Below are 26,943 nucleotides of genomic sequence, written 5' to 3'. Positions count from 1 at the left end.
ACTTAGGTAATTTTTCTTATTTATTTATTTTAATGGAGGTACTCAGGATTGAATGCAGGACCTTGTACATGCTAAGCATGTGCTCTACCACTTGATCTATACCCCACGTCTAGAAGAACTCTTGGTGATGAATTCATGAACTCTTATGACAGCGTTCCTTAACTTTTTTTCCCCCATCTTATAATATCTATTGGATAAAACACACAGCCGGTCCATTAAAAACAAGGGCTTTGTGGCGGGAGGCACAAAAGAATTTCCTGTGATGGTGTGTGTGTGTGTGTGTGCATGTGTATGAATTGAAAAAACTTCCAAGTTCACTCTGATATGCCCTCCTAGGTGGGTCTGCCCTCCACGGTTGAGATGGTTTGCCATGAAATCAGGGAAATGATGTGGAAAGTCTGGTATGTGGTCATCCGTGTGCCCTCCTGGGGGAAGAGTTCTTTAACCACATACTCAGAAGTGTACACCACCTGAAAAATCAAAGATCCAGTAGCTGAGGTCTGTATTTTTGGTTTCTCCTTTGACCAAGTAACCTCAGACTCTGAAACATACCAATAATCTCAAGCCTTTGAAGAACGTGAAGCCTAAAGCTTGGCAATCCCTGGGGAGAAAGGTGTCCTGATCAGAATCACCTTGGGGCAGAGGCTTAGAGCCTCCCACTCCTTCTGGAGCAAAATCACCCGAGATCTGGGGGCCCTGGTCCACCCACCCTGAGGGGACCACGTCAGGTTGCTGGAGCCTCACCCCTCTTCTCCAACGAAGGTGATGTAGAGCTTGTTTCGCTGGAGCTCCTTCCGGGAATAGGCCATCACCTGATTGAAGGTTCCCTCCAACAGGTGGTCCCGACGAATGATGAGCCTGGGAAGGAGAGGAAGCCACGTGGGCGGTGAGGCGGGGCTCCAGCTCAGACGCCGGGGAGTGTTGCAGGCGGGCTGTGAGGACCCAGGCCGATGGCCTCACTCCACAGCTTCCTCAACAAGGTGCGGTTTCCATCAGTGCAGCCATGGAATTATGCTAATACTTTTCAAAGCACTGGGGGCCCAGGACTACATGGACCCTTTTGTAATGAGATACCTTCCATCACACTGGACCACTGTTAGGATTCTTTTTGATCAATTCCAGGAAGAATCTCTTAAGTTGGATTCCTGCATTTGGGTGCGGCTTTTTAAGACAAAAATAAACTCAGAGGGGGGAAAGCACAACTTTTTACTTAGACCCCAAGGAGAAAGTTATAAAGAGTCCGTGAATTTGATTAATGAGTTAAATTTATCTCAGGATTATGAAGAGGAAATTCAATGATTTTTAAATTTAGTTCAAGATTCCTTGTTTTCTAAAAAGATCTACCATTGATTTTATATGTGGGTTTAAAAGGTTTTGTCTGAGATGACTGGATAAAGAAGTTGTGGTACATTTATACAATAGAATACTACTCAGCCATGAAAAAGAATAAGATAATGCCACTTGAAGCAACATGGATGGAACTACAGATTGTCATTCTAAGTGAAATAAACCAGAAAGAGAAAGAAAAATACCATATGATACCACTCATATGTGGCATCTAAAAAAAAGAAAAAAAGAGGACACTATGAACTCATCTGCAAAACAGAAACAGACTTGCAAACATAGTAAACAGTCTTGTGGTTACCAGGGGAAAGCAGGTGGGAAGGGATAAGTTTGGGAGTTTAAGATTTGCAAATGTTAGCCAGTGTGTATAAAAGTTAATTTAAAAAAATTTCTTCTGTATAGCACAGGGAACTATATTCAGTATCTTGTAATAACCTTGAATGAAAAAGAATATGAAAATGAATATATGTTTGTATATGCATGACTGGGACATTGTGCTGTACACCAGAAATTGACACATTGTAACTGACTGTACTTCAATTAAAAAAAAGAGAAAAGAAATTTTAAAAAAACCTTTTGTCTGAAATCTACTGTTCTTTCTCTCCTTCCCTTTTTTTCCCTTCCTGCCTTCCTTCCAACTTCTTAACTTCCTTTCTTCTTTCTTTCCAACATCCTCATTTTTTTTTTAACATTTTTTATTGATTTATAACCATTTTACAATGTTGTGTCAAATTCCAGTGTTCAGCACAATTTTTCAGTCATTCATGGACATATACACACTCATTGTCACATTTTTTTCTCTGTGAGTTATCATAACATTTTGTGTATATTTCCCTGTGATATACAGTGTAATCTTGTTTATCTATTCTACAATTTTGAAATCCCAGTCTATCCCTTCCCACCCTCCACCCCCCTGGTAACCACAAGTCTGTATTCTCTGTCTGTGAGTCTATTTCTGTCCTGTATTTACACTTTGTTTTTGTTTGTTTGTTTTTTGTTTTTGTTTTTGTTTTTTAGATTCCACATATGAGCGATCTCATATGGTATTTTTCTTTCTCTTTCTCGCTTACTTCACTTAGAATGACATTCTCCAGGAGCATCCATGTTGCTGCAAATGGCATTATGTTGTCGGTTTTTATGGCTGAGTAGTATTCCATTGTATAAATACACCACATCTTCTTTATCCAGTCACCTGTTGATGGACATTCAGGCTGTTTCCATGTTTTGGCTATTGTAAATAGTGCTGCTATGAACATTGGGGTGCAGGTGTCATCCTGAAGTAGGGTTCCTTCTGGATACAAGCCCAGGAGTGGGATTCCTGGGTCATATGGTAAGTCTATTCCTAGTCTTTTGAGGAATCTCCACAGTTTTCCATAGTGGCTGCACCAAACTGCATTCCCACCAGCAGTGTAGGAGGGTTCCCCTTTCTCCACAGCCTCTCCAGCATTTGTCATTTGTGGATTTTTGAATGACGGCCATTCTGACTGGTGTGAGGTGATACCTCATTGTAGTTTTGATTTGCATTTCTCTGATAATTAGTGATATTGAGCATTTTTTCATGTGCTTTTTGATCATTTGTATGTCTTCCTTGGAGAATTGCTTGTTTAGGTCTTCTGCCCATTTTTGGATTGGGTTGTTTATTTTTTTCTTATTGAGTCGTATGAGCTGCTTATATATTCTGGAGATCAAGCCAACATCCTCATTTTTTCTTTCCTTCTTTCTATGTGCATGACTGCTATCACACCGTGGTATCCAATCTCCAAAAAAAAAAAAAAAAAGAAAAAAAAAAAAGAAAAAATCCTACAGAGTCACAGGGGGGAAAGGACGGTAAAATCTACCATGTGAATTTAACAGTGAGGACTGGAGCACTCACTTAATTTTCCCTGGACCCTGACCAAATCCTTTGGCTTCCAGTTTTCGGTAGAAATTGCGGAGCTTGGCCTCAAAGTCTCTCCTGTAGGGTGACGGGGCTCGTGCGCTGGCTCTCTGTAAACCTGCGGAGAGAAGCCATTTTTACTGAACAAGTCATGACAAGGGTCAGTAGAGGGAGGGCCACTCAGAGGCACATTCCTGTGTCTTCATACGTTTCTTCTCTAAGCACTTCCCCTTGATTTCTATCACTCCTTTGATTACTTTTATAATAAATAGAAATAATACGTTTAAGAGAAAACTGAATTCTGATGACAATAAACATGTACATTTTCTACTCCATTTCAAGTTGTGTTTTTTCTTAAAAATACCTTGATGATCCTATTTCTTGGCTTAATTGTTCTTACATATTCTCAAACAATATAAATCAAACTAGACTCTTCTAAGCTGCAATTATACCATAAAGCAACCAGGGTTGTAATATGCGTGTGTGTTGCACAACTCTAACTATATTTATATTGATGTTAAAATAAACATGCATGCCCATGAGGGCCCAGAGCATTTAGGAGTTTATGTTAGATTACCTTGCACCACAAAACCAAGATTAATAATATTATTATTAATAATCATTCCTTGACTCTTTATAGAAGACAGTTGTGTATCACTTAGAGTGCTTTGTAAATGATTTATTATCTTTACTTTTTAATGAAAAAAAAAAAGGAATGGAAAAATAACATTCTTCTCCAAGTTTCACAGATGGCTAGAATCACAATTTACCCTTTCAATAACTGTTCATTAGTCTATATTCCAGGTATTGCATTTATAAGCCAGAGAAGATTGATACCACCAAGCTCACAGAAATGAGAATATAATTACAAGTTGAAATGACTGTTGCCTGTGAAGGACAGGAACTTAGTTCTTTGAGATCACAGAATACTCTGGCCCAGTTCAGAAAGCCTTCCCTGAGGAATAGCTGAAGAATAAATAGGCATGAATTAGATGGAGTGAGTTTGGAAAGGTTGCCATTTAACTGAGAGAAGAGATGAGCTGGGAGAAGAGCAATCTAGGGAGAGGACCAGCATGTGCAAATGTACTGTGGCAGAATGGAAAGCAGTACTCTCGTTCATCTGGAGCACAGGGTGCCAGGACCAAAGTGATGCCGAACAAGGCTTGAGAGGTGGGCAGGAGACAGACCAAATGGGATAAGGTACACTCTGCTAAGCAATTTTGTTTAATGTTAAGCACAAAAGGAAGCCATTGTATGGGGGCCGACGTGATGTGTCTTGAGTTATTAAAAACATCAGTCTTTCTGCAGTAGAGAGAAAAGCTGGATTCTGTCCAGGGTGGATTTAGACAGTCTAAACTAGACTAGGGTGGTGTCAGTGTAGATGAGAAGTCATAGATTGGAGATGAGTTTAGGAGGCAATGAACCGGATATAGGTAGTGAGGCAAAGGTGAGTTTCCAATAGCGTAACAGAATGGGCTGTGGCGACACTCACTGGGCTGGGAAACAACGGAAGAAGAACAAATTTGTGGGGACATCATGAACTTGGACTTTGATGGTGGGACCTCTGAATGCTTAATTGGAAAGAGACATAGCTTGAGAGAGAGGAGAAAAAAACTTGGCACTGAGTCTTGAGGATGGTAGGAAGGGAAGGATGAATCTGCAAAGGAGGCCAAAGACGTAGATGAGATGCCTACAGTGGTGTCACAGAAGCTAACTGAAGAGGTGACTTAAGGGGGACAGCCATCAATAATGCTAAATGTGGCTGAAAGATCAGGGGGAGGGCTGAGAATTACCCCCTGGACTGGGTGCCCAGAGGCCCTGGTCACCTTAGTGAAGACACCTCTTCTCATGCACAGGTCTGAGTTGGGGGATTTGGGGGCAGGTTTGGTAGGCTTGTACGATTGGCAGCAGGCATCTGAGAAGGCTTCTGCCTAAGAGCTTCAATGCTCTCCGTGAAGGAAGAAAGGGCCAAGATTTTCCAGGAGAGAACAAGGGGGTGGAGGTTTGAGAGGAGCAGAAATGTCTGAAACAGCAGTAGAAGAAAGATTAAGTTCACCAAAGAAATGTGGTTGAATTTTCTTTTGAGTGTTCACAGACCATGAGAGGTGAGAGATGGCCAATTTATAACTGACAACCTGCCCTGCCAGGTGAATTCGCCCAAGAATGCCTGACTACAGATGCAGAGGAAGCAGACAGAAGATGATCTCGGGGTGGAGTTCTGCGAATGAAATGGAAAGGATTGGGGATTTCAGGGCACTGGCGCTGAAATGATGAACCATGGACTCTGCGCTGGATGAGAGAGGGGCAGTGAGAAAGGGAAGGAGGGGCGTCCATTAACCGGAGGTCCTGATGAGGGCAAAGGGTGGTACTAGGGAGGGCAGTTGAATGGGCTTGTTGGATGGGAGCAGGATGCCTGAGTCAGTGATCTCAGAGATGGTAACAAGGGCAGGAAGGTGACAGGGGGACAGGTGGGTGAGGTGGAGGAGGACAAGGTTCGGGCAGACGAGGAGGTTCAGAAACTGGGAGGCCAGGGAACTGAACGGGTGCCCTTATGGCTGCTGGAGTCATCCGGGATGATGGAAGGACTTGGGGAGGAGAGGGAGACTGTGAGATGAGTGCTGTGGTCCTTGAGAGGGAGAAAGAGGCTGGGAGATGACAGCAAGTAGGAAGGGGGTTGAAGCAGAGCAGTGTTAGCAAGGATGCTCGGAGGGCACCGGCCCCACTGGTGGGCCCTATAGCACCTGACGTGCGAGGGAACCAAGAGCCACCACTTGCAAAGGAACGTGGCATTGGTGAAACGCCAGGTTTCAGGACACAGTGGGAACTAGAATACAAGTCTATAGGTTCAGGTGTAATTTTCTGCCCAGCAGATGACAGTGCATTTTACAATGTGACTTTCACCACTGCTGGTACTACCACTGTGCCTGTGGTCACGACTGGGCACTTTTCTAATAACTCATGCTTTACGAAGTTGGGATAAACATCTGATTCACTATCTCTGCCTCCAGGTACACTTCATAAAGGCCTAGAAAAATGGAAGCTGTAAAATTTCCTATCAAAATATTTGGACCACATAATCTAAGACCCCGTGGTCAAAGCTAGGAGAGAAAAGGATTAAGCACTTTGACAGAATGAATTGGGTAATTGGATGCATGGTGTTAATCGTCTTTATCAGGAAAGATGGTTCCTTTTATAAAACTTCTCCAAATCATTCTCATTTAGCAACTAAATCTTTATACTTTCTTATTTTTCTGTTTGCATTAGGATCTCTCCCCTGTGTAATGATGTTAAAATTATACTCTACTGCCAAAGGTTAGGACCAAAGCGTAGACATGCTGTCAGGTTGGGACAATCTCTGCAACAAAAGGGCAGCTCCTCAGGCAGACCCACAGGCCCCCACAGATGGAAGGCTCTGCTCCCCAGAAATAAGTCATCCTGTGCACTGGAAACAACCGACTGTCCCGATACTGACTCTGACCAAGCTCCCGGTCCTCTTTTCCCAGGCTGTGTTGTCTCATTTATCCTGTATGTCGGAGGCAGCACACATGGGACATTTCCTCAACAATGCCGGTGACACAAATGTACGGAGGAAGGCACAACAGGGAGACACGGACTTAAAAACAGACGTTGGCAACTAGCAAAACTACCGCTAAGAAACAGTTCTGAACAACATGACGGGGATGAGCCGGACGAAAAGATGCTCTAGCTTTACAATCTTATGGTTACTGGGGAAAGGGGGGGTGGGAGGGGATACATTTGGAGTTTGAGATTTACAAATGTTAGCCACTATATATAAAAATAGATTTAAAAAATTTCTTTTGTATAGCACAGGAAATTATGCTCAATATCTTGTAGTAACCTTTAATGGAAAAAACATAAATATGAATATATGTATGTATATGCATGACTGGGACAGTGTGCTGCACACCAGAGATTGACACAATGTAATTGACTGTACTTCAGTGAAAAAAGATAAAAGATGCTTGAGTTTTAGAGACCTGTGGCCGTACTGAGGGGCACTAGCTGAGTGAGACACCCCTTCTGAGGGGCGGACTGTATTGCTGGATCCTGTTTCTCATCTCAATTTCCCCACTGGCTTCAAAAGCCAAGCTTGGACTCTACCCCTAGGGGCGGTGAGACAGGAAGTGACTAGATTTTTCAAACTAACTTCCCTCATTCAGTTTTAAAGCTATAAAAATAAGTTTGGGTTTACCCCAAACACCCATGACAGGGGGATATAGAAAACCAAGCCAATGGGGACAAATGCTTCAATATCTGGATCCCATTCCAGGAGTATGGATTTGACTGAAGCTAATTTTCTTGATGAAGCCAGGACATAATGTCTTCTTTTTTCGCTAAAGAGTTCAACATGTATTTCCTCATTTCTGAGGGAAGAATTTTTGTACCATGAGTAAATTCATTCTAATACATAAAGGAAATTTTAGGGGAACAATTTCACATGATGTTAAAAAAAAAAAAAAACTCTTTGGCCAGCACTGTGGGAGGGTTCCCTTCCCTCCAAGCCCTCTTCAGCATTTCTTGTCTGTGGACTTTTTAATGATGAAATAGATAAAAAGAAAGGTTCTACACAAGGTATAGCACAGGGATATATCTTGTAATAACCTATGATGAAAAAGAATCTGAAAAGGAATATATATATATATAATATATATATATATTATATATTATATATATATATTATAAACTGACTATATTTCAATAAAAATAATTTAAAAAGAGAAAAAGAAAAAAAAGCTCTTGGGCATTTTCGTGGGGACCTAATGGTGGTTCCTAGTGAGCATATAACCTAGTAAACCCTTTACAACTTCACAAAATGTTACTAAAATTGGTATTTAATAACATTCTGAGTCATAAGGCACAATATTTCAGAAAGGGCACTTCCCTTTTAAGTGCTTGGAGAGTGTGTTTAAAATGCAACAGCAATTTAGAGCAGGGATCAACAGACTTTTTCTGTACAGGGTCAGATAGTAAATATTTTTGGTTTTTTGAGCCATATGGTCCCTGTTGCTACTACTGAGCCCTGCTGTTGCAGCACGAAGGTTGCCACAGAAAATACAGAAATAAACAAGTGTGGCTGGGTTCTGATAAAATTGTATTTATAGACACCGAAACTTGAATTTCATGTAATTTTCACATGTCATGAAATATGGGTTTTGTAAAAAAAAAAAAATTCCAAATCATTTAAAAATGTAGAACACATTCCAGCTTGGGGGCATTACCAAAATATTGGTGGTAATGGGTCAACATCTAATTTAGATAGTGTGTGTATGATCTGAAAATGGAAAGACATTTTCATCTGCTGGAAACTCAGGTGGCCGCTTGCAGGAGAGAGAGCTCCAGAGCATCAGGTTACCTGGGGAGTTCTGAGGCGAGGAGCAGGGTGAACAGCGGGGAGAGAAGCTGTACCCAGGGTGGAAGGCAGCCTGCAGGGGGACATAGGACATAATCTCTTCTTCAAAGAGACTGCAAAGTAAAAAAAAAAAAAAAAAAAAAAAAGTTAGTTCTATGTCCAGGAGAGAACGTTCATGAATTGGGGTAAAAGCAGTTACAATTCTCACAGGGCAACCAAAGCACTGAGATTCACTTAGACAGGCACAGCCCAGCATGCAAACTCTTCCTGTTATTTTAAACCCTGATTAATCGTACAACGAGGTCGCCATCAAGCACTGCACGTAGCTTTTGGTACCCTAGCTGTGAATGTAAAGGCGGTGATGGACAGCAGGGAGGGTGTGTGTGTGGGGGGCCCTACTGCCGTCGTGGCCACTGGAATCCTCTAGAACAAACAACAAGTGTTTCAGTCCGGGCCGTGGTGGAGAACTGCCCAGAGCAGCTTTCCCAGTTGCTTTTTCCAGAACTGTTTCAGGCTTAGCCCCTTACCTCAGCAAAATGACCAGATCTGCATCACAGGACAACTTTTCAAGCCCATGATTACCCTCGGTCCGAATATAGTGGATTTTCTCCCTAGAATAAAGTGGGGAAGAAAATAAGAATTACACACTGGCACACAACTGGGGAATGAATCCCTTTCTGATCCTTTTTTATTTTTCTCTTCCAAGAGGGCTGAACGGTGATGTTTTAATGTCCAGGGTATTTCAAGGCATTTTAAGTTCACATGGCCAGGCTCCCACGATGCTCTTCTAGAAATTGCCTTTCCTCGCACTGCCTTCTGTGGTGAAGTAATTAAACTTGGGCAGAGTTGACCATCAGTGGAAGTGACAATCACTCAAGCTAAAGACCTTCCATTCACTCTAAAACTAATCAGCATTTCTTCAAAACAGAGGACCAGGCTCTGAGGGGAAGGTGGTACAAAGACAAAGAAGATATAGATCCTGCTCTAAAAGGGCTTAAAGTATTCAAAGGAGACATCAGTGCATGATAGAACACAAGAGAGGATGGAAAAATACCTTAGAGGTACAAAAAAGAATGCTATTAAAGTGAGGCAAAAGAAAAACTAGAGTTTGCCTGGATTCATCGAGGCTTTGTGTTTGATTGGAGCTTTTAAGATGGGTTGAAAAGCCCTTAAGACAGAAGCCACTCCAGGAACGAAAAAGGTAGGAGACGATACAGGCTGTTTGATGGAGGTGGAAGACTCCAGAAGGAAAAAACTAGCACGGGATGGAGATACAGGTTACAGCCAGACTTTGGAGACCATGGAAATTGGGCTTAGAAATCTTGACTTTATTATACATACAGCATGGGAACCATGGGAAGTTTTAGTTTTTGTTCTCTGGCATTATTTTGTTTCTTGGAGAAATGAAAACGAAAGCCTTTGTTAATGCATTTTGAAATCCTGGAGAGAATACAGAAGTATCTCAAGATCGTTCATTTGGTTCTTCAGTTGCCATGAATTCCCCTCTTACGAGAAGGTTGACATCTTTCCTTAGCATGACCTCTAAAGGCAGAAAGGTTCTGTCAGGACCAGTCCCTTTTTGGAGAGGGAGCTCATAATTTCATAGGTAATGGAAGTGCCCCCCCAACAAAGAATTTCCCCTCAAAACTCCATGTAAGAAAGCTGATTTTATAAGTCAGCACATTTTTTCAGAAGCTCTCAGACGATACCCAGATTTCCACCCTTGTCCCCATCCCCAAACTCATAAGTCTTATCCTATTGTGTAAGAAGGAGAAATGCAAAATCTACCCCCTTTCATTTGTCCTTGAAAACCTCATGAGGTGGGCACAGGTCTCCCAGTCACAAATCTGGGCTCAATTGCTCAGCGGCCTGGCAGGGGCAGCCAGAGCAGAGATTAGAGGAAGGCAGGGCTGACTAGGGGCCCAGTGAGGGTGAAGGTCACTGCCCCCACTTCATCACAGTGAGGTTACCATCACTTGCCCACCTCTGCCCTCCACCTGATGCCATGTAGTGTACTTCCTCAAGGACTAAATTCCAGAAAGACTCCTTAGCTGCTTTGAGGTCCCCTAGGAGAGTGTCTAAAAGCTACCATGGTGGCTGGTCCTGAGGACAGATACTCCATGCAAAGTGTTTTTGAAGGGTGTGGGTGACATGTGCTAGAAGAAGATAATTCTGTTCCCAGCAGGGTGATTGGTGGCATCTTCCAAGAGACCACTGCAAGGTCCAGGAGCAAGATGATGAGGACCAAACATAGGCCATGGCAGGGAGAAGAGAAAGTAGGGCTGCAGGAAGTGAGGAGGTGAATGTTTAGATGGGAAAATGAAGAAAGAGGCAGAAGTGGAGATGACGGGCAGTTGGGAGGATGGTGGTTCTAATTTACAAAGAGTAAAACCACTGGGGAAGGAGGTGTCAGTGAGGGGGCGGTGGAGGGAAAAAAGAGAGAGTGATCCACCCTGGCAGGATTAATAAAGATTTGAAGAGCAAAGAGTCTATCTTTAGGTGTTGGTGACTCACTGAGGGAGTCAAAGTAGAAGGTTGCAGTGGTCAGCCAGGTTCAAAAGACCACCAAATGGGAGGCGAGGCGTTAGAGACAGTCACTGCCTGCATTTCTGCCCACCTTTACCTAATCTTTTACACACACCCCCAGTTAAGCATCTCAATGGTGCTCACACTGTGACCCTGTTTCAGTGATGAGGGGGCTGCGGGTAGAGGATTAATTAACATATCCTTCCATCAATGGTCCCTGAGGGCTGGAGCAAGTATTCAAATTCCAAGGGGACACACTTAACCACTATGCATCTCCAGTTCCTGGAAAGCTGGGTAGTAAACTGAAAAAGAGACAGGCTTGAATATCTCGGTGACAAAGTGGGCTCTAAGTTCAGAGGATACTTTCTCTTTTTGTCTCTTTGGGTGGGCATCCTTTCCACATGAAGTGATTGAGAGTTTCAGATACACTCATTCAAAAATGACCATAATGGACAATAGGGTTTAAGTAGTTAGAACATATATGATGCTTTTTGCTTGCTTGCTTGTTTATTTTTGAACATAGTCATCTAATATCCCATTTACCATTAAATAATTATATTTTAAAAATAAAAATAACTTATATGGTACTTTATGTAAACAATTGTTTGATGAAACAATTATTTTGCTCCCTTTCTGTGCTTCCCTTCAAATCAGTGGAAGTGATTTTAGCATCTTACGAGTAACCTGATAACATGACTGTCTCTGCTTGCAACACTTCAGAGAGCATTGGAACCCGCTGGACCTTTCATTTTAAGTGTTTAGGTTATAATTTAAGTTCATGAATAAAATTCATCAGAAGCATCTGCCCTCTCTTCACAGAGGTTGTCCCACCTGGAAAACTAGCTGGAGAGACCTGGAGTTTAGGAGGTGGCGGACAAGCCCCTACCTGAGTGAGTGGTTTCTCGCCAAGCTTGGCTGACGTTCTTGCAGCATTTCAAAAATGTTTGGCTGGCGAAGAAATGCCACAATCTTGTCATTATATGCTGAAACAGACAAAAGTACAGGTTGTGGTTGAGTCTTCAGCCCAGGGGTAATTTCTCTAATGATTGGAAAACGATTGCTTGATACCAGGATTAATGGAGGAGTTTGAAGGGCAGGTCGCATACTGGTCAAAACAAAATGCAAGCTCTTGAGGGGTTTTTTCCTGTGACATAAGAGCACTATTATTTTTAAAAGATCAAACCCAATGTGAATCAGATCTATGTTAATTATCTTTTACATTCCAGGAACTTACCTGGATGTTAACTTATCCCCTTGCGAACAGATGAAGGAGAATAAAACAGGTCTTCCATGTGGGGAGTTTGGCTGGCTTCCTTCTGACTTTTTTGGTTATTTTGTCATAGTTATTATGGCAAAAGATTCTTTATGAGTTAAAAGAAGTCCTTTCCTGAGCACTGGTACCTACGGCATTGGCTATTGGTTGATTTCCCAAGAGTAATAATTAAAATATCCCAACCTGTTTAGACTCTCACTTCATTTCCTTTGATACAAGTGGCATGTGTTTTGGAAAGAGGTGGCTGAGGTTAGGAATGGAGATTGTGCCAGCTTCCCCCGCCCCCATATACATGCAGAGAGAGGTCTAAATTAAAAATTGCATCTAATAGCAACAGAACGCATCACCTCACTTGAACTGTGCCCTCCTGGGACCCAGCTAACACATCACTGAATGGAATAAAGGTGAATTGGAATGAGGGTCTGGAGGAGAGGAGAGAAGAGGGAGGGGAGGGAAGAGAGAAGGACAAAGCAAAGAGGAAGGGAAACGGGAATAGAAACAAGGGGGGATGGGAGACAACGGCAGGGGAGTGGACTATGCTATAAGAGAAGAAAAAGAAAATACTGAATCCTGAGTATTAAAGAAGTCATGATAAGAAAAACAAGGTTAAGTACTGGGTACCAGGGGTTCAAAAGGCACAATACATACCCAGTGGCAATGACTCATGTTGATGTTGGCTTCGAATAGCAGCTACGAGGCTGTGTCCTGGCCTGGCCAGCAAAGAGGCTCCTCTGTTTCTAGAGACTTCGGAGGCCTAATTTCAAAAAAGGATGGTTAGCATTAGAAATCTCATCTATTTCGGATGATCTTTCGATACTAATTTTTCAATACGAGGGGTAAAAGACCCTGGCATCTCCAAAGTTAAAGACGCAAGGAAGTTATAATCCTCAAAGTGATGGAAAAATTAGCAAATTAAAAAAAAAATGACAATAGAATGGTTGATGTTATGGCTTTTAAAGAAAGTGGTCCTGCCAAATGTCATGAATGTTCATCAGATTAATACACGAACAGACTAAGAAACATTCCTTTTCATAAATACTCAAAGAGACATAAATAAACTCTTTGTGAAGACTGTCAGTAGGTAGATTTATGCCCTTCATCGCTAAGAGGCAGCACTAAGCCTTTCATTCATCACCGCACGCAGAACGGACCGGCTGTCTTAAACAGCATTTATCACACTCCAATGGCCGTTCTCTGTTTAATGCCGATTATTCCATTCACCATGCAGTATCTCGTGTCCTCACAAAATTCTGCAAGATAAGCATTATTAACCCCGTTTATAAGTGGGGAATCTGAGGATGAGAGAAAATTAAGTTTTTTTCAAAATTGTCAGCTGTAAGAGACAGAATCAGGGTATCAACAAATGCTTGACTGCAAAGAATTTTTTTTTTTTACTTCCCTTTACTAGTAGGCTGCATCCAATATCTTGGTTTGGGCTGGGCATCTTGACAAAACGTCGGCTTGCTGAGGTTAAAACTGATATTTGTGATGGTTAACCTTATTTTAGCTCAATTTTAAATTTTAATAAATTCCCTAGGTTCTAGAGCAAGACCATGAGCTTTCTCCCATGATTTACATACATTTTCGCTCCTTAAGGACCATTGAGGGGTGAGCTATTTAAACTGAGGCACCACAGGTTTTCCACATGGGGGCAGCTTCACCAGATACATGGGGTTTGGTGTAGATTATGACTCACTCTATGATATTTGGCAAAGTAGCCAAAGTAAGCTGTAAAGATATTTAAGAATTTTGCTTATGACTTTGTAAGGTACCCATAAAGAGCTCAAACATCCAGACAGAAAAAGGAAAGAAAATTCTCCCCCTGAAACCAGCATACAATTCACTCACACGGAATTCAGGAGGGGTGATGAGACCCTGTGGTGCAAATTCCAGGTCAGGTCAGGTCAATGTCAAAGTGATGACTGAGGACCAGAACATGTGTGATACTGCAGATGACAAGGCAGGGCAGATGGCTTAGGGGTTCATTATTAAAGAAACAGTAATTGCTGGCTTTACTGCAGGTCCTACTTTCATACTCCGCACAGGTAAGAAGAACATCCTTTGTAGGCAGAGATGTGCTGTCAGTTCTGTGTCTGTATTTGGCAGCCTTTGAACTGCTCTTCTGGAAGTAGTAGGGACGTAAATCCATCCCTTTTCTCTCCTGATCCTTCTCTTTGCCCATGGCTTACTTTTGGGACAAGGGAATAGATTTCGTGCCACTTTGGCTGGCTTGTCGTGTTGACGTCCTTAGCACTCAGCTCTGTTGAGCCAGTCACCAAGACTCAGAAGCTGGTACTTTCGTTACAGCCCTTTGCAGGGAAACGGTTGCAAAGTGATGAAAAGAAAGGTTTGCTGATCGCTGATATGCAATATTGAGCCTCACACTTCTCCTTTTTCTCTGTGAATTAATAAATATGTAAAGGCTTTTTGGGACTGAAATGCTCTGTCTCTTTTCTTTGGAAAGAATTACATCAGTCTGCCTTAATGCGTGTTTAAAATATTTTTGATGCTCTAAAGACCCTCAAACTCAAAGCCCAGTTCATTGAAGATGATCTAAGTGATGAATTAACAGAGAGAGAGACTGGGGAAGCAGATAGATCTGACAGTGAACTTCGAGGAGGCTTGGCTGTGCACTGAACTCGGGTGATACCTGCTGTCACACCCCGAGTGAAACTGTCTAATTGTCAGTAGGTTGCCTGGAGATGGATAAGGCTTTGAAACAGGAAGGAGCTGACTTCTATTCCTGGTAGACACAGGGAATTCATGTGCTGCGGATACACTTTTGGGGAAAAATGGTGTCTACTTCTGAAGTCACCTGCTCACTGGCAAAACTAAGCCAGACAGAAAAACTTCAGAAACCAGAGGAAGGTCAGCTGTTCTGAAGGCAGATGACTGGCTGAGGGGTATGCTTGAGGCTGGCGATGAGTGAGATGGAGAAAACAACACAGGGAAGAGGTGGGGCTGTTGGGGTCCTTGACACAGAAGCATCTGTCAAGGATAAAGGAGGTGGTTGCAAAGTGGTACTGGACGGCTTACAGACCAGAGTCAGAGGATGGGAGGGCCTCCATAGAAACATCCTTCTCCAACTGAGGGCTAGGAATTTACAGGGAGGGAGACAATTTCAGGTAGGGTGAAAAAAGACTGAGATTCTAAGATTGGATAGAACTTAGTATGCTCGAGGATCCTTGCAGCCCTGAATGGGTACCAAATGGTCCATCCTGAGGGATGTCTGTTATAACTGAGTGGCTGATTTAGCTCTCACTGCAAACATGATGCTAAAAATCGCTTCCCTAACTACTGAATACGCCTAGAAGAATGGATTTTCCATTTAACACCAAAATTAATATGACTCATTGAATTTCCCAGAATTTCACACTTTTAGTCTTAACTGAGTTTCTCATGCAGGAGGGGTTGTGTGTGTGTCAGAGAGACAGAGAGAGGAGAGCCCCCTAGTGGCCTGCCTCTCCCCGGACATGCTCTGACTGTTCTGACTGGGTAAAACGCAGTTTGCAGGAAGAGCTGCTTTTAAGATTTCTTTTCCTTTTGATGTTGCGATAGCTTTAATCATAATTGCAAATGTGAAAACTAGCAACATTTAGCGGTCCAGACAAAGCAAAATAGATATGCTCACAACATAGTTTTCAACAATGCGTAAAAAAGCGTCTCTTCTGTGTTCCAGTTTGGAAACGTAAATTGGTGTTTTTTTTTTTTTTTTTTAAAGCTGTGATTGAAAATCGTAGGCTTTAGACTGAATTTGGGTCCACTAATGCTCCCTTGAAAACGCTAGAGACCTGATGATAAAAAAATAGCAGATCGAAAAGCCCAAGGGATGAATTCATCACTAGATTCCTTTCGTATTCTAAAAATGGATTATTAATAAAGCTTGTAGAGCTATAAGAATAAAAGAGAGAGAGAGACCTATGTTTGAGTCATTCAACGTATTTATAACAGTGAAAAGTGGGCAAATAAACATAATGGACAAAGAAAGGCTTGAGTTAAATTACGGTAGATCCATGTGATAAAGTATGGAAATATTTTAATGGCGTGGAAACCATCTACAAAGTATTGTAATGGTAAATAAAAGAAGATACAGAACCACAGACATGTTCCATGTTTTTCCTTCAATGTACCAGAAATTGTCTCTAGATGGGGGGGGGAGTGGACTGTATGCACCTTTTAACTTCTTTTCCATCTGTGCCTGTACTTTCTACACAGACTACATACTGCTCATAATTCAAAAGTTTATTTTCATAGGCGTCTGAATTTTACCAACTTCCAACCAAACCTGTAATCCAGGAAAGGTTAAGTGGAATCAAGAGGAAAATTGCCAATTTTGAGAAGCAGTGCAGAAGTCACCCTCCCCCAAGGCAAGCTTCCTGAATGAAGATTTCTGTCGTCGGAGCCAATGTGATGACTTTTGGCTTACGAGCAGGTCACTGCAAAGAGTGACTCAGAGTGACTTCTGCTTTGAGAGTGAAAAGTCAGTTTCTCTTTCCTTTCCCTTTCTCAGACCCTTCCCCTTTCCTGGGGCAACTATTGTTGAGCTTTTCTGTATGGGCCCTTCCAGAAATTTCCTATGACTGATGATTTCCTAACTGGACCAAGATAAGATGGTGAAAGAAATGAACATTATGTGCTCTGTTACCCTTTCCTATTCATGTTAATTTATATTGCAAATTGCAGTATAAATAAGACAGATTTGACCTACAGTGATTTCCTTACTGATGGAGAGATGGATCCAGTATTTATAGCCCCGTGTGTTCCTTCCATTCATTTATGTCCAATTCCATTTGGCTACTATGGAAGAGAAAAAGCTGATTTTGTTGACACTTAAATGTGTGGAGGACAGATGCGCCACTGTATTAAAATGCATGTTAAAGCATCAAACAGTCATCTTTTTATGCATAAAATCCCATATTACTGATAACTGCTTTCAGGAAATGGCCTGAAAATTTTTCAGGGGAGGTAAAGGCTAACCCAAAAGATGCTGAGCAGTGTCTCTCTTAAAAACCTATCATTGGGGTTTTGAGGGAAATGTTTACCATTTAGAATCTTGGCTATAGAAAGTGATTTTAATTCTGTCCTTACATGCAGTTGATCAAACATCAACTGCTAAGCGACACTCAAAAAATGGCTCATGAAGGTGAACAGAAAATATCGATTCCTAAAACGGAGGTCTAAGACAGACGTACAGTGAGCTCCCCATTACCCATGGTAGGTGACAGAGAAAAATCATGGATCCTTGATTATTCCTGAGTCTCATATTTCTGCTGCTTAGCTGTCCTTTCTAACTGGCCATCCTGCTGTTCCCACACTCATCATCAGCTCAGCTCCAGGCACACCGGCCAGCCTCCCCAGCCGGCTCTCCTGCTCATCTTCTCCATGTGCTGCTGGTGGGACTGCGACTCAAGCACCACAGACGCTGAGAATCGTAGACCTGGAATGGATTTAGTGGCCATCCAGTAAATCCATTGGCAGATGGGGAAACTGAGGCCCCAGAAAGGGCAGGAAAGGGCAACGACACACAGAACCTCTGTGGAGAAGCCGGAGCTCGGACTCCCACCTGCTGACTCAAGTCCCAGGTACCCCTTCCTCCACACTCCTCCATTTCCCTGAGGGTTTTCTCTTTGTCACCCCAACGTAAGGCCTTGTCACCTCATACCTGGCCTGTGGCAGTGGCCTCTCATGGCCTTTCTCTCTCAAATCCCTCTGTGCCACAAGCCTTCCTCTTCTTGGCCATCATCGTCTCCTTTTAAAACTACTAGTCGGGGGGAAGGTAATAGCTCAGTGGTAGAGCATATGCTTAGCACGCACGAGGTCCTGGGTTCAATCCCCAGTCCCTCTATTAAGAAAAAGTTACAATAAAAAGATAAAAAGTATTGAAGAGAAAGTGACAAATGTTGAAGTAAGGCACAGAACATCTAACACCCATATACTAATACGTGGGTATCATAAGTCCCTGGGAAGAAACATCAAAGTAAAGAACAAATATTAAAACTGGGAAAACTGGACAGCTACCTGTAAAAGTCTGAAATTAGGACATTTCCTAACACCATTTACAAAAATAAACTCAAAGTGGATTAAAGACCTAAATGTAAGACCAGATACTATAAAACTCCTAGAGGAAAACATAGGCAGAACACTTGTGGACATACATTACAGCAATGCATTTTTTGAACAAGCTTTTGGAGTACTGGAATTAAAAGCAAAAATAAATGGGATCTAATTAAACTTAAAAGCTTTTGCACAGCTAAGGATACCATCAACAAAATGTAAAGACAACTTACAGAATGGAAGAAAATATTTGCAAATGATGTGACTGACATGGGACTAATTTCCAAAATATACAAACAGCTCAGACACCTTAATATCAAAGAAACAAGCAACCCAAGCCAAAAATGGGCAGAAGACCTAAACAAGCATTTCTCCAGCGAAGACATACAAATGGCCAATAGGCACATGAAAAAATGCTCAGCATCACTAATTGTCAGAGAAATGCGGATCAAAACTACAATGAGATATCACTTCACAACAGCCAGAATGGCCATCATTGAAAAGTCTATAAATGATAGATGCTGGAGAGGGTGTGGAGAAAAGGGAACCCTCCTACACTGTTGGTGGGAGTGTAGATTGGTGCAGCCACTATGAAGGACAGTATGGAGGTTCCTTAAAAATCTGAAAATAGACCTACCACGTGATCCAGCAATCCCACTCCTGGGCATATATCCAGAGAAAAATTAAATTCAAAAGGACACATGCACCTCACTGTTCACAGCAGCACTGTTTACGATACACAAGACATGGAAACAACCCAAATGTCCATCGACAGATGCCTGGATAAAGAAGATGTGATATATTTATACAATGGAATACTACTCAGCCATAAAAAAGAATAAAATAATGCCATTTGCAGCAATATGGATAAACCTGAAGACTGTCATTCAAAGTGAAGTGGGCTGGAAAGAGAAAGAAAAATGCCATATGACATCATTTATATGAAGAATCTAAAAATAATAATAATAATAAGGACACAAATGAACTAATTATTATTTTGATGTCTTGAATACGTGTAAGCATATTTGACTGTCCTTTATGACTGGATTACCGCATTCTGTTGTTTCTTATTTTGTAGTTGGCTTTATTCCTTTGATAACTATGTAAGTTTAAAAAGCTAAAGATCTAATCTGTTCTTAAAAAAAATGATCAGTACATACATGTAAACTTAAAAAAAGTGTAGTATACTGTATACATGTATTCACATACAATATAACGTGTACGTGCAGTCAAACTGTAATAATCCTACATAATAAAACTGGAAAAAAAAGATACACACACACACACAAAGAACAGACATTAAAACTTCATTAAATTAAATTAAAATTAATTAAATTAAATTAAATTAAATTAAAAAAATACTCGTTGACCCCTGGACTAGGAGCTGGGAAATCTGGACTGTGGTCCTGAACTCTCTGTGAGACTGAGTTCTTGATATTTCAGTTTACTTGGGTATAAAATATGATTCTTAACTGAAGTAGAATTACCACCGAAGAGTATTTGGAAATGCTTAGGGGGGTATTTTGTGTTGTTTGTTTGTTTTCATAGTAACTGGCAAGGTGGGGGCACTCCTGAAATTTAATGGACAGGACCAGACCTTACAATGACCTGAGATGATTCCACGCATCAGACAACTGGCCTCCCAAATGGCCAAGAGTCTTGCCCTCTTGAGAAACAATGGATGGACTGAGCTGTAAACCCCTTTTTAAAACACAAATCATCACTATTACTTGTCTTCAATTCATTCAATGGACCCATAAAAAAGTCCCAACTCTCTTCCATGTGGCATGCACAGCTTTCCAAAAACCAAGACAGAAGCCAAGTGGAAACTTCCTATCCTGGTCACACCAAACTAGTCACTGTCTCTCCACCTCCTCATGCCCAGCTGGGCGCCTGTGCTTATGCTGAGCCCTGTGTGGGGCTGCTCTTCCTCTGCCTTTGTACTCAGTGAGGGTTTACAGATCTTTCCAGGTCTAGGTCAAGTAACTCACTTAAAAAGGACCTTTCCCTGGCCTCCTCTGAACTTCTCTCTTGACACTCAGTCATATTCTAATTTCTCTTCTGACTTATCTCTGTGTGTATTTATGGCCTGGCTTCAAAAACAGAACGCAAAGTTCTCCAGGAGCAGGGAGCCTACCTCATACGTCTTGGCATTTCACGGGGCTCAAGGCAGGTCATGCACTTCATCGATGTTTGTTGAACAATATCACATCACAGCAAACACAATTAATATTCTCCCCCCCGCCCCGCCTGTCTCCTATTTTATACCCAGGTCCTCCTGGCTCCTCTGCCCCTGGGCTGTGCGTCCTCACAGTAGGAGGAGCCAGGCATTTGTTTTCATAGAGGCTGGATCTTTGTTTTCTCTGGTGTGCTGCCCCTGGGTCAGATATCCTCAGCTCCCCAGCCTCTCTCTCTGCTGTTTTTCTTGGTTTTCCCTCGTGTCAGTGCAAAGCTACCAGCAGAGAGAGGCGGGGCAGAGGGATGAGGGGTTTAAAACCCTGATGGACAGTCGGTTGGAGAGTGAATGAATTAGGAAGCATACAGAGAGCTGAGTGCCCTTTTAGCATCATGTGTAGTCTGTCTTGGCATTAATATTGATATTTTATCATGATAATGTGACTTTGGGCTAGTCCATCGTATCAAACAAATGTTTTAGGAAAGGTAATGCAAGGGGTTCTCACCTTCTTAATCTTGTTCTCTCAACAGAGAGGTTTTTAATACTGATATTTTCAGGTTCATTTCTTGTAAGTGTAATAGATCTGTATGTTTAGGGGGTTTCATTGCATAATTGACATTTTTTGACTGATGGGGAATCTGTCTGCAGTACAGAGCTTCTTTTATCAGATGTAGTTACTCTATATTAGTACTGAAGTTACCTTATTATATTAAAGAACTCGGACATTTTAAAATTAGATTAAAATGGCATATTTCAAGCTGATGCGGAATTTGGATTTTATCCATGATCATGTCAAGACAATACATCTTGTACGTTCTGATGGTGCTATAAAAGCGAAGGGGACTATGTGTGTTGAGATGAGAATTTGGGGCGCTGCTTTTGCAGTCTGTGAACGTGTCTGCTGCTGAGTGTCTGGTGTCTGGATAGTCCTGACACCACACAACCCTTGGGGGTATATAATACTCCCTCTCTGCATGGTCACATACACATTTATGTATACGCAGAGGGACTTAACATGCTCTCAGCAGTATCAATACACCAACAACAAACTCTTCCTTTGAGACTCTTGTTTGCTCTCTGGAAACTGACAGAGGTGTCTGACAGGTGGATGGTCATTTTCTGTTTCTCCTGGGATGTCCACTGCTGCCCTCACCGGAATGACTCTCTGTGGGGCCACGTATAGATATATATATATTTCTCTTCTTCCTATACCACTTTTTTCATCTTTTTACCTCTTTGTAATCTAACTACAAAGATGCTTTATGAGAAATTACTTTATAGGGAATTTTTCTCAGAGCCTGTATCTCCTGAGATCTGGGTGGTGTCTGTGAAAAGGAGGTACGGATAGATGCTTGGACAGACAAAAAAGGGTTTGCTTGTCATATTGTCAGGAACTAATCAGCAATGGAAAAGAGCTTTGATTTGAGAAAGAACGGGAAAGGGTACGAGATATAGAAACAGTCATTCAGAAAGACAAGGAACATGACGTTTAAGAAAAGTGGGAGCCTTTCACGTGGAATGAAAGACAATATAAACCAGGAAGGTGGGAGGGTGGGAACAGAGTATCCACGTGGCCCAGGGAGCTCCCCCAATTTTTAGTCTGTGTTTATACTACTGAAGTCTTCTCTGGGGTCTGGGGAGGGGCAGAAATTTAAAGGCAGTCACACATGGCACCATAGTTCCGTGGTCTTGTAAGAAGGCACACGTGATCAGTAGCCCTGGGGAAGCACAGCCCCCACCGTGAGTGCAGGGATGTCCCGACACTGCATTCCAGTTCCTTTCAACTGGACCGATTTCCTGTAGCATGATTGTGGAGGACAAAAGTGAAGGCAGAAGGAAGGCCATCTGAAGATGGGTCTAGGGCGTGAAGTGGGTGCCCCAAGCCATCATCCATTATTCTATAGGGATCTGGACCCGGCTCAGCCCCTTGGGGAACGGGCACCCCCAGATCCCATCCACTGAGGGGTAGCTCTGGCCCCACCAGGAGAGGCAGGGCCGGTGGTCCTGTGGACGGTGGGGCAGGGGAGGGCGTGGCAGGGGGCTGTTACCTCTCCAGCGCTGTAACTTCGGAGTCTTTGGAGGTGCTGTCGGTGAGTCAGATGGTTGGGAAGACGACCGTTCTGGAGAGGGATTCGGGGGTCAATGAAAGTGGTGGCCCGGCTGTTGTGGTCCACGAAGAAAGACTGCAGACAGACCAGTAAAGAAAGCACACTGCATGAGAATGAGCCACAGGGAAGCCCGGGCTGCAGGGGGGTGATGCTCCGGGGCTGGGTCGTCATGTATGGGCCTGTCCCTCCTGTACATCTGCTCAAAGCCAGACGGGAGACGGAGCTGGTGCTGCAGCTTATCCAGTTGGTCAACGAAGCAACGCCAGTCGCTGATGACCCCTTTATGCTGTGCGGCTACGGAGCAGTGACCACAACACTTAACGTGGAAAACAAGAGGCATAGAGCCTTTGATGGATAAAAAGCAATTCTAGAAATTAATTTGTAGAACATTTAAAATTATAGAATTTTTAAAATTTATAGAATTAGCAGTCTCACTGGGAAAAAAACTTTCAAAGGACAAAAAAATAGAAAGAAGATAAATAACCCAAATCATCCCAGATATTACAATGGAAAAGCAATCACCAAAGTATTTTTGTGGTTTTTTTCTCTTCCTATGCAAATATACATATATACATATACTCCCCACATCAGCACCTATAATTTTGTTATAAGATTTTTCACCTATTATTTTATAAGCATTTTTCTCAGTTATTAAATATTTCTTTTACCACAGAATTTTAATGAGTGTGTAGTATTCAGTTTGACAAATGCATAGCAATTAATTTCAGTACCCTCTAGCATTGGACATTTGACTTTTTTACTATTTTACAGTAATGTTTCAGTTACCCCTCTTGTACATAAGTCTCTGTGGCATGCCTGATTAGTGTAGATCTTCCAATTTATGACAAGGTCATTCTTTAAATCTGAAATGATCTCTCACAAAAGAGAAACTTAATCCTTTTTTGTTTCTTTTACAAAATCTTTTGTATTAGAAAACAATCTTACAAATACTCTCTTTTGAACAAAATGTAATGTTTGGTAAAGATATCTTTGCCTTCAGTGACCTCAGCCAGTGCTGACTCAGAAAGGGTTGTTATTTCCAACAGTGTGGATGGGACTGAAATGATGCCCCCCGCCGCAACAGTGTGTCAGTTGCTCAAAAAGTGATGCCAGTGAAAAGCAAAAACTTGAGTAAAGAATCTGATTAAGAATGAAATGTGCGTGGAAAAACCCCAACACTCATCACGAGATTTTGAACAGATGAGTACAAGCTGAATGAATATCCAGTAAACGTGGACTTCTAAAAAAAAATTATAATTTAGTGGCATTAAGTATGTTCTATTGTGTGGCCATTACCATGATTCGTGTCCTCAACTTTCTCATGTTCCCAAACTGAAATTATGCTCCCATGAAATAATACTTCCTCATTCTTCCCTCCCCTCTAGATCCTGGTAACCTCTACTCTGTTTTCTGTTTCTATGAATTTGACTATTTTAGATAGCTCATATGGGATATATTTGTCCATTTTTCTCACTCAGCATAATGCTTTCAAGGTTAATCTAGGCTTTGTGCGTCAGATGGTCATTCCTTTTTGAAGGGTGAATAACGTTCCATTGTTTGCATATAACAATGCAATTCTTTTAAACAAAAGAATTAATATATGTTCCATTAACAGAAAAGTATTCAAATCCTGACTTACTTTGTCTACTTAATCTGTTGAACTGATGGTTATAATACACATTTTTCTACCATATTGTATTTCTTTCATTTCCTTTGTATTTCTCTTTTCTTTTTCTTTATATAATATGTATAAGTTCCTTGGCTCATACGGAATACATGATTACTGTATCTTTAATTGTGACATCAATTAATATCAAATCTTTCTCTGACCCCTTTATAATGATTCAGATTTCTACTCTCCTTTGTATGATATTAATACACCACCACTGATTTTTCTGTTATTGTTCTCGCATTATATTAACAGCGATTCTTTTCCTATTAAACTTTTGGAATCATTTCTTAGGTATGTTTTTTTATAAGCTGAATTTGTTTGCCATCAGATCTGATAGTTATCTACTTTTGGTATGTAAGTTTATCCCATTTCCACCTGCTGCCACAACTATTATGTTTGGCTTTACTTTTGCTATTTTATTTTTATTATTTTAATTTTCTTTGCTTTCTTATGGATTTTTGGGGGTGTGTTTTGCTATGTAAACTGTATTTTGTTTGATTTTATCTTTTGTAGGAATTCCAAAGAAAGAACTCTGGCTTGAAATGGTACAAACGGTTGCCAACTATGTATTTAGCCTTTGTTTTTCAAATTATCCGCTTTGACTCCCCTTACACTTGACTGGGAGCCTGGCACAACTTTTCTTGCGCTGCTCACCCACCCTCTTCCTGCTTCTTCATCCTTTAAATCCTAGTCTGGGGATACTGGTTCAGATCCTGATACTTCTTATACAAATGTATTCCATTTTTGTTATCCATATTTTATTGAGCCTTTTCCAATGAATTTTAGAACATTTTAATTTGAAAGCAATCATTTGCATTTATATTTATGTGTTTAGTTGATTTAAGTACCCACTACCATCGTTTCTCTATGATATGATTTTCCCATTATTAATTTTCTGTTCTGCTTCATTTGTGAGCCATCTGGAGAATGGTTTTTGGTGTTTTCTTAGGGCAGGCACAAGAGTAGCGTGAGCTCTGAAACCTTAAACACGGAGTTTCTTCCTGAGTGTCTTCACACTTGAATGATAACAAATTTTTCTGGAAATAGGATGACTGGACTACAATCTTTCTCATCAATAACCTGCAGTCGGTGCTCTGCGGGCTTCTACAGTTTGGTTTTATGGATGGGAAATTTGAAGTTTGCCTGATTTTAATGCTTTTGTAAGTAACTTTCACACGATCGTGGCTGTATACCGATACTATGTAAAAAAAAATCACTATTTAAAGATATTGCAGAGTATGTGTAGATACAGAATTTATTTTAATTAGTTTCGCTGTATAGCTCAGTGAGTCCAATCAATCTGCCCACCTGAACAATTTGTTTTCAATGTTTCAATGTTTTATTTTCAATATTTAACTAATAATTTATATTTATATTTAATGTTTACTTATTGCACTGTACCTATTATTCTGGTTTCTTCTTCACGAACATTTATAAGTCATTCATTCAACAGAGATTTACTAGGGGCCAACTACATGCCAGGCACTATTCAAAGCCCTTAGAGTTTCGTCAATGAGCAAAACAAAGTTCCCTGCTCTCAAGGAGCTTAAAATTCTGCCAGGAACAACAGACAAAGAGGTAAATCTAACAAATACGTAAATTACATAGCAGAGCACGTGGGTTATGGGTCTTTGGGGAGCTTGCGATATTAAGTTGGTTGATATTAAATTGGTTCTCTCTGAGAATATAAGGGTTTTTTTTCTTTTTTCAGTTTTTACATTTTTTTTCCCACTTTATCCTTCACTGTTTGCGATCCAGCACCTCCCTGGGCTTTGGGGGCTGTTCCCATGGTCATATTTTATACTAGCGATTTGATTTCACACAGTGTCTGTTCTCTCTGTTTATCTCTCTGTTGTTACCTTTGGTTGTTCCTTGCCATCTTAGAACACTTATTTTTAGCCCGTGTTCTTTTCTTGTTTTTAATTGTAGGAAGAACACCTAACATGAGATTTACTTTCTAACGCATTTTCAAGTGCGTAGGACAGCACAGTTAACTACATGTGCAATACTGCACATCAGATCTCTGACTCGCTCGTCTTGTGTGGCTGAAACTCTATACCCATTGAACAGAAACTTCCCACTTCCCCCTCTCCCCAGCCCCTGGCCACCCCGAGTCTCCTCTGCTTCTACGAGCTTGACTATTTCAGATATCCCATGTAAACGACTAGCTAATTTCACTTAACACAACGTCTTCCAGGTTCATCCCCGGGGTAGCCTGTGTCAGAATTCCCTTGTTTTTTAAGGCTAAATAATATTCCATTGTATGCATACACCCCATTTCCTTTATCCAGTCATCCATCAACAGACATTTAGCTTGTTTCCAACCTAACCCAACCTAATCTCTTGGCCATGTGAATACGGCAAACAACACGGGAGTGCAGATGTTTCTCTGAGATTGTGACTTCAGGTCTTTTGGATCAATACCCAGCCTGGGATTGCTGGATCCTTGGCTACTTCTGTTTTCTTATGTCTGCTTCCTCTTGACTTGTTTTCTGTTTGTAGCTGCTGCTTCTTGCTAAACTGAAGTCATATGCTCCCAAGCC

The 26,943-nt window shown here is 41.4% G+C and overlaps 1 protein-coding gene across 1 annotated transcript in view; it reads right to left on the bottom strand.

Annotated features, from left to right (window-relative positions):
- The window catches only part of HECW1 (HECT, C2 and WW domain containing E3 ubiquitin protein ligase 1), a 126,064-nt gene that overhangs the window by 45,358 nt on the left and 53,763 nt on the right, over positions 1-26,943 (bottom strand). Inside the window, exons 12-18 of the mRNA XM_074367702.1 lie at positions 22,669-22,803; positions 13,039-13,144; positions 12,004-12,100; positions 9,119-9,202; positions 8,595-8,704; positions 3,218-3,338; positions 745-858 (exon numbers count right to left, since the gene is read on the bottom strand). Coding sequence (XP_074223803.1) covers positions 745-858; positions 3,218-3,338; positions 8,595-8,704; positions 9,119-9,202; positions 12,004-12,100; positions 13,039-13,144; positions 22,669-22,803 — 767 coding nt within the window. The remainder of the gene's footprint in view (positions 1-744; positions 859-3,217; positions 3,339-8,594; positions 8,705-9,118; positions 9,203-12,003; positions 12,101-13,038; positions 13,145-22,668; positions 22,804-26,943) is intronic.

This window comes from Camelus bactrianus, chromosome 7 (genome assembly GCF_048773025.1).
Source record: "Camelus bactrianus isolate YW-2024 breed Bactrian camel chromosome 7, ASM4877302v1, whole genome shotgun sequence".
Classification (NCBI taxonomy): Eukaryota; Metazoa; Chordata; class Mammalia; order Artiodactyla; family Camelidae; genus Camelus; species Camelus bactrianus.
This window is presented reverse-complemented; position numbering and strand designations above follow the sequence as displayed.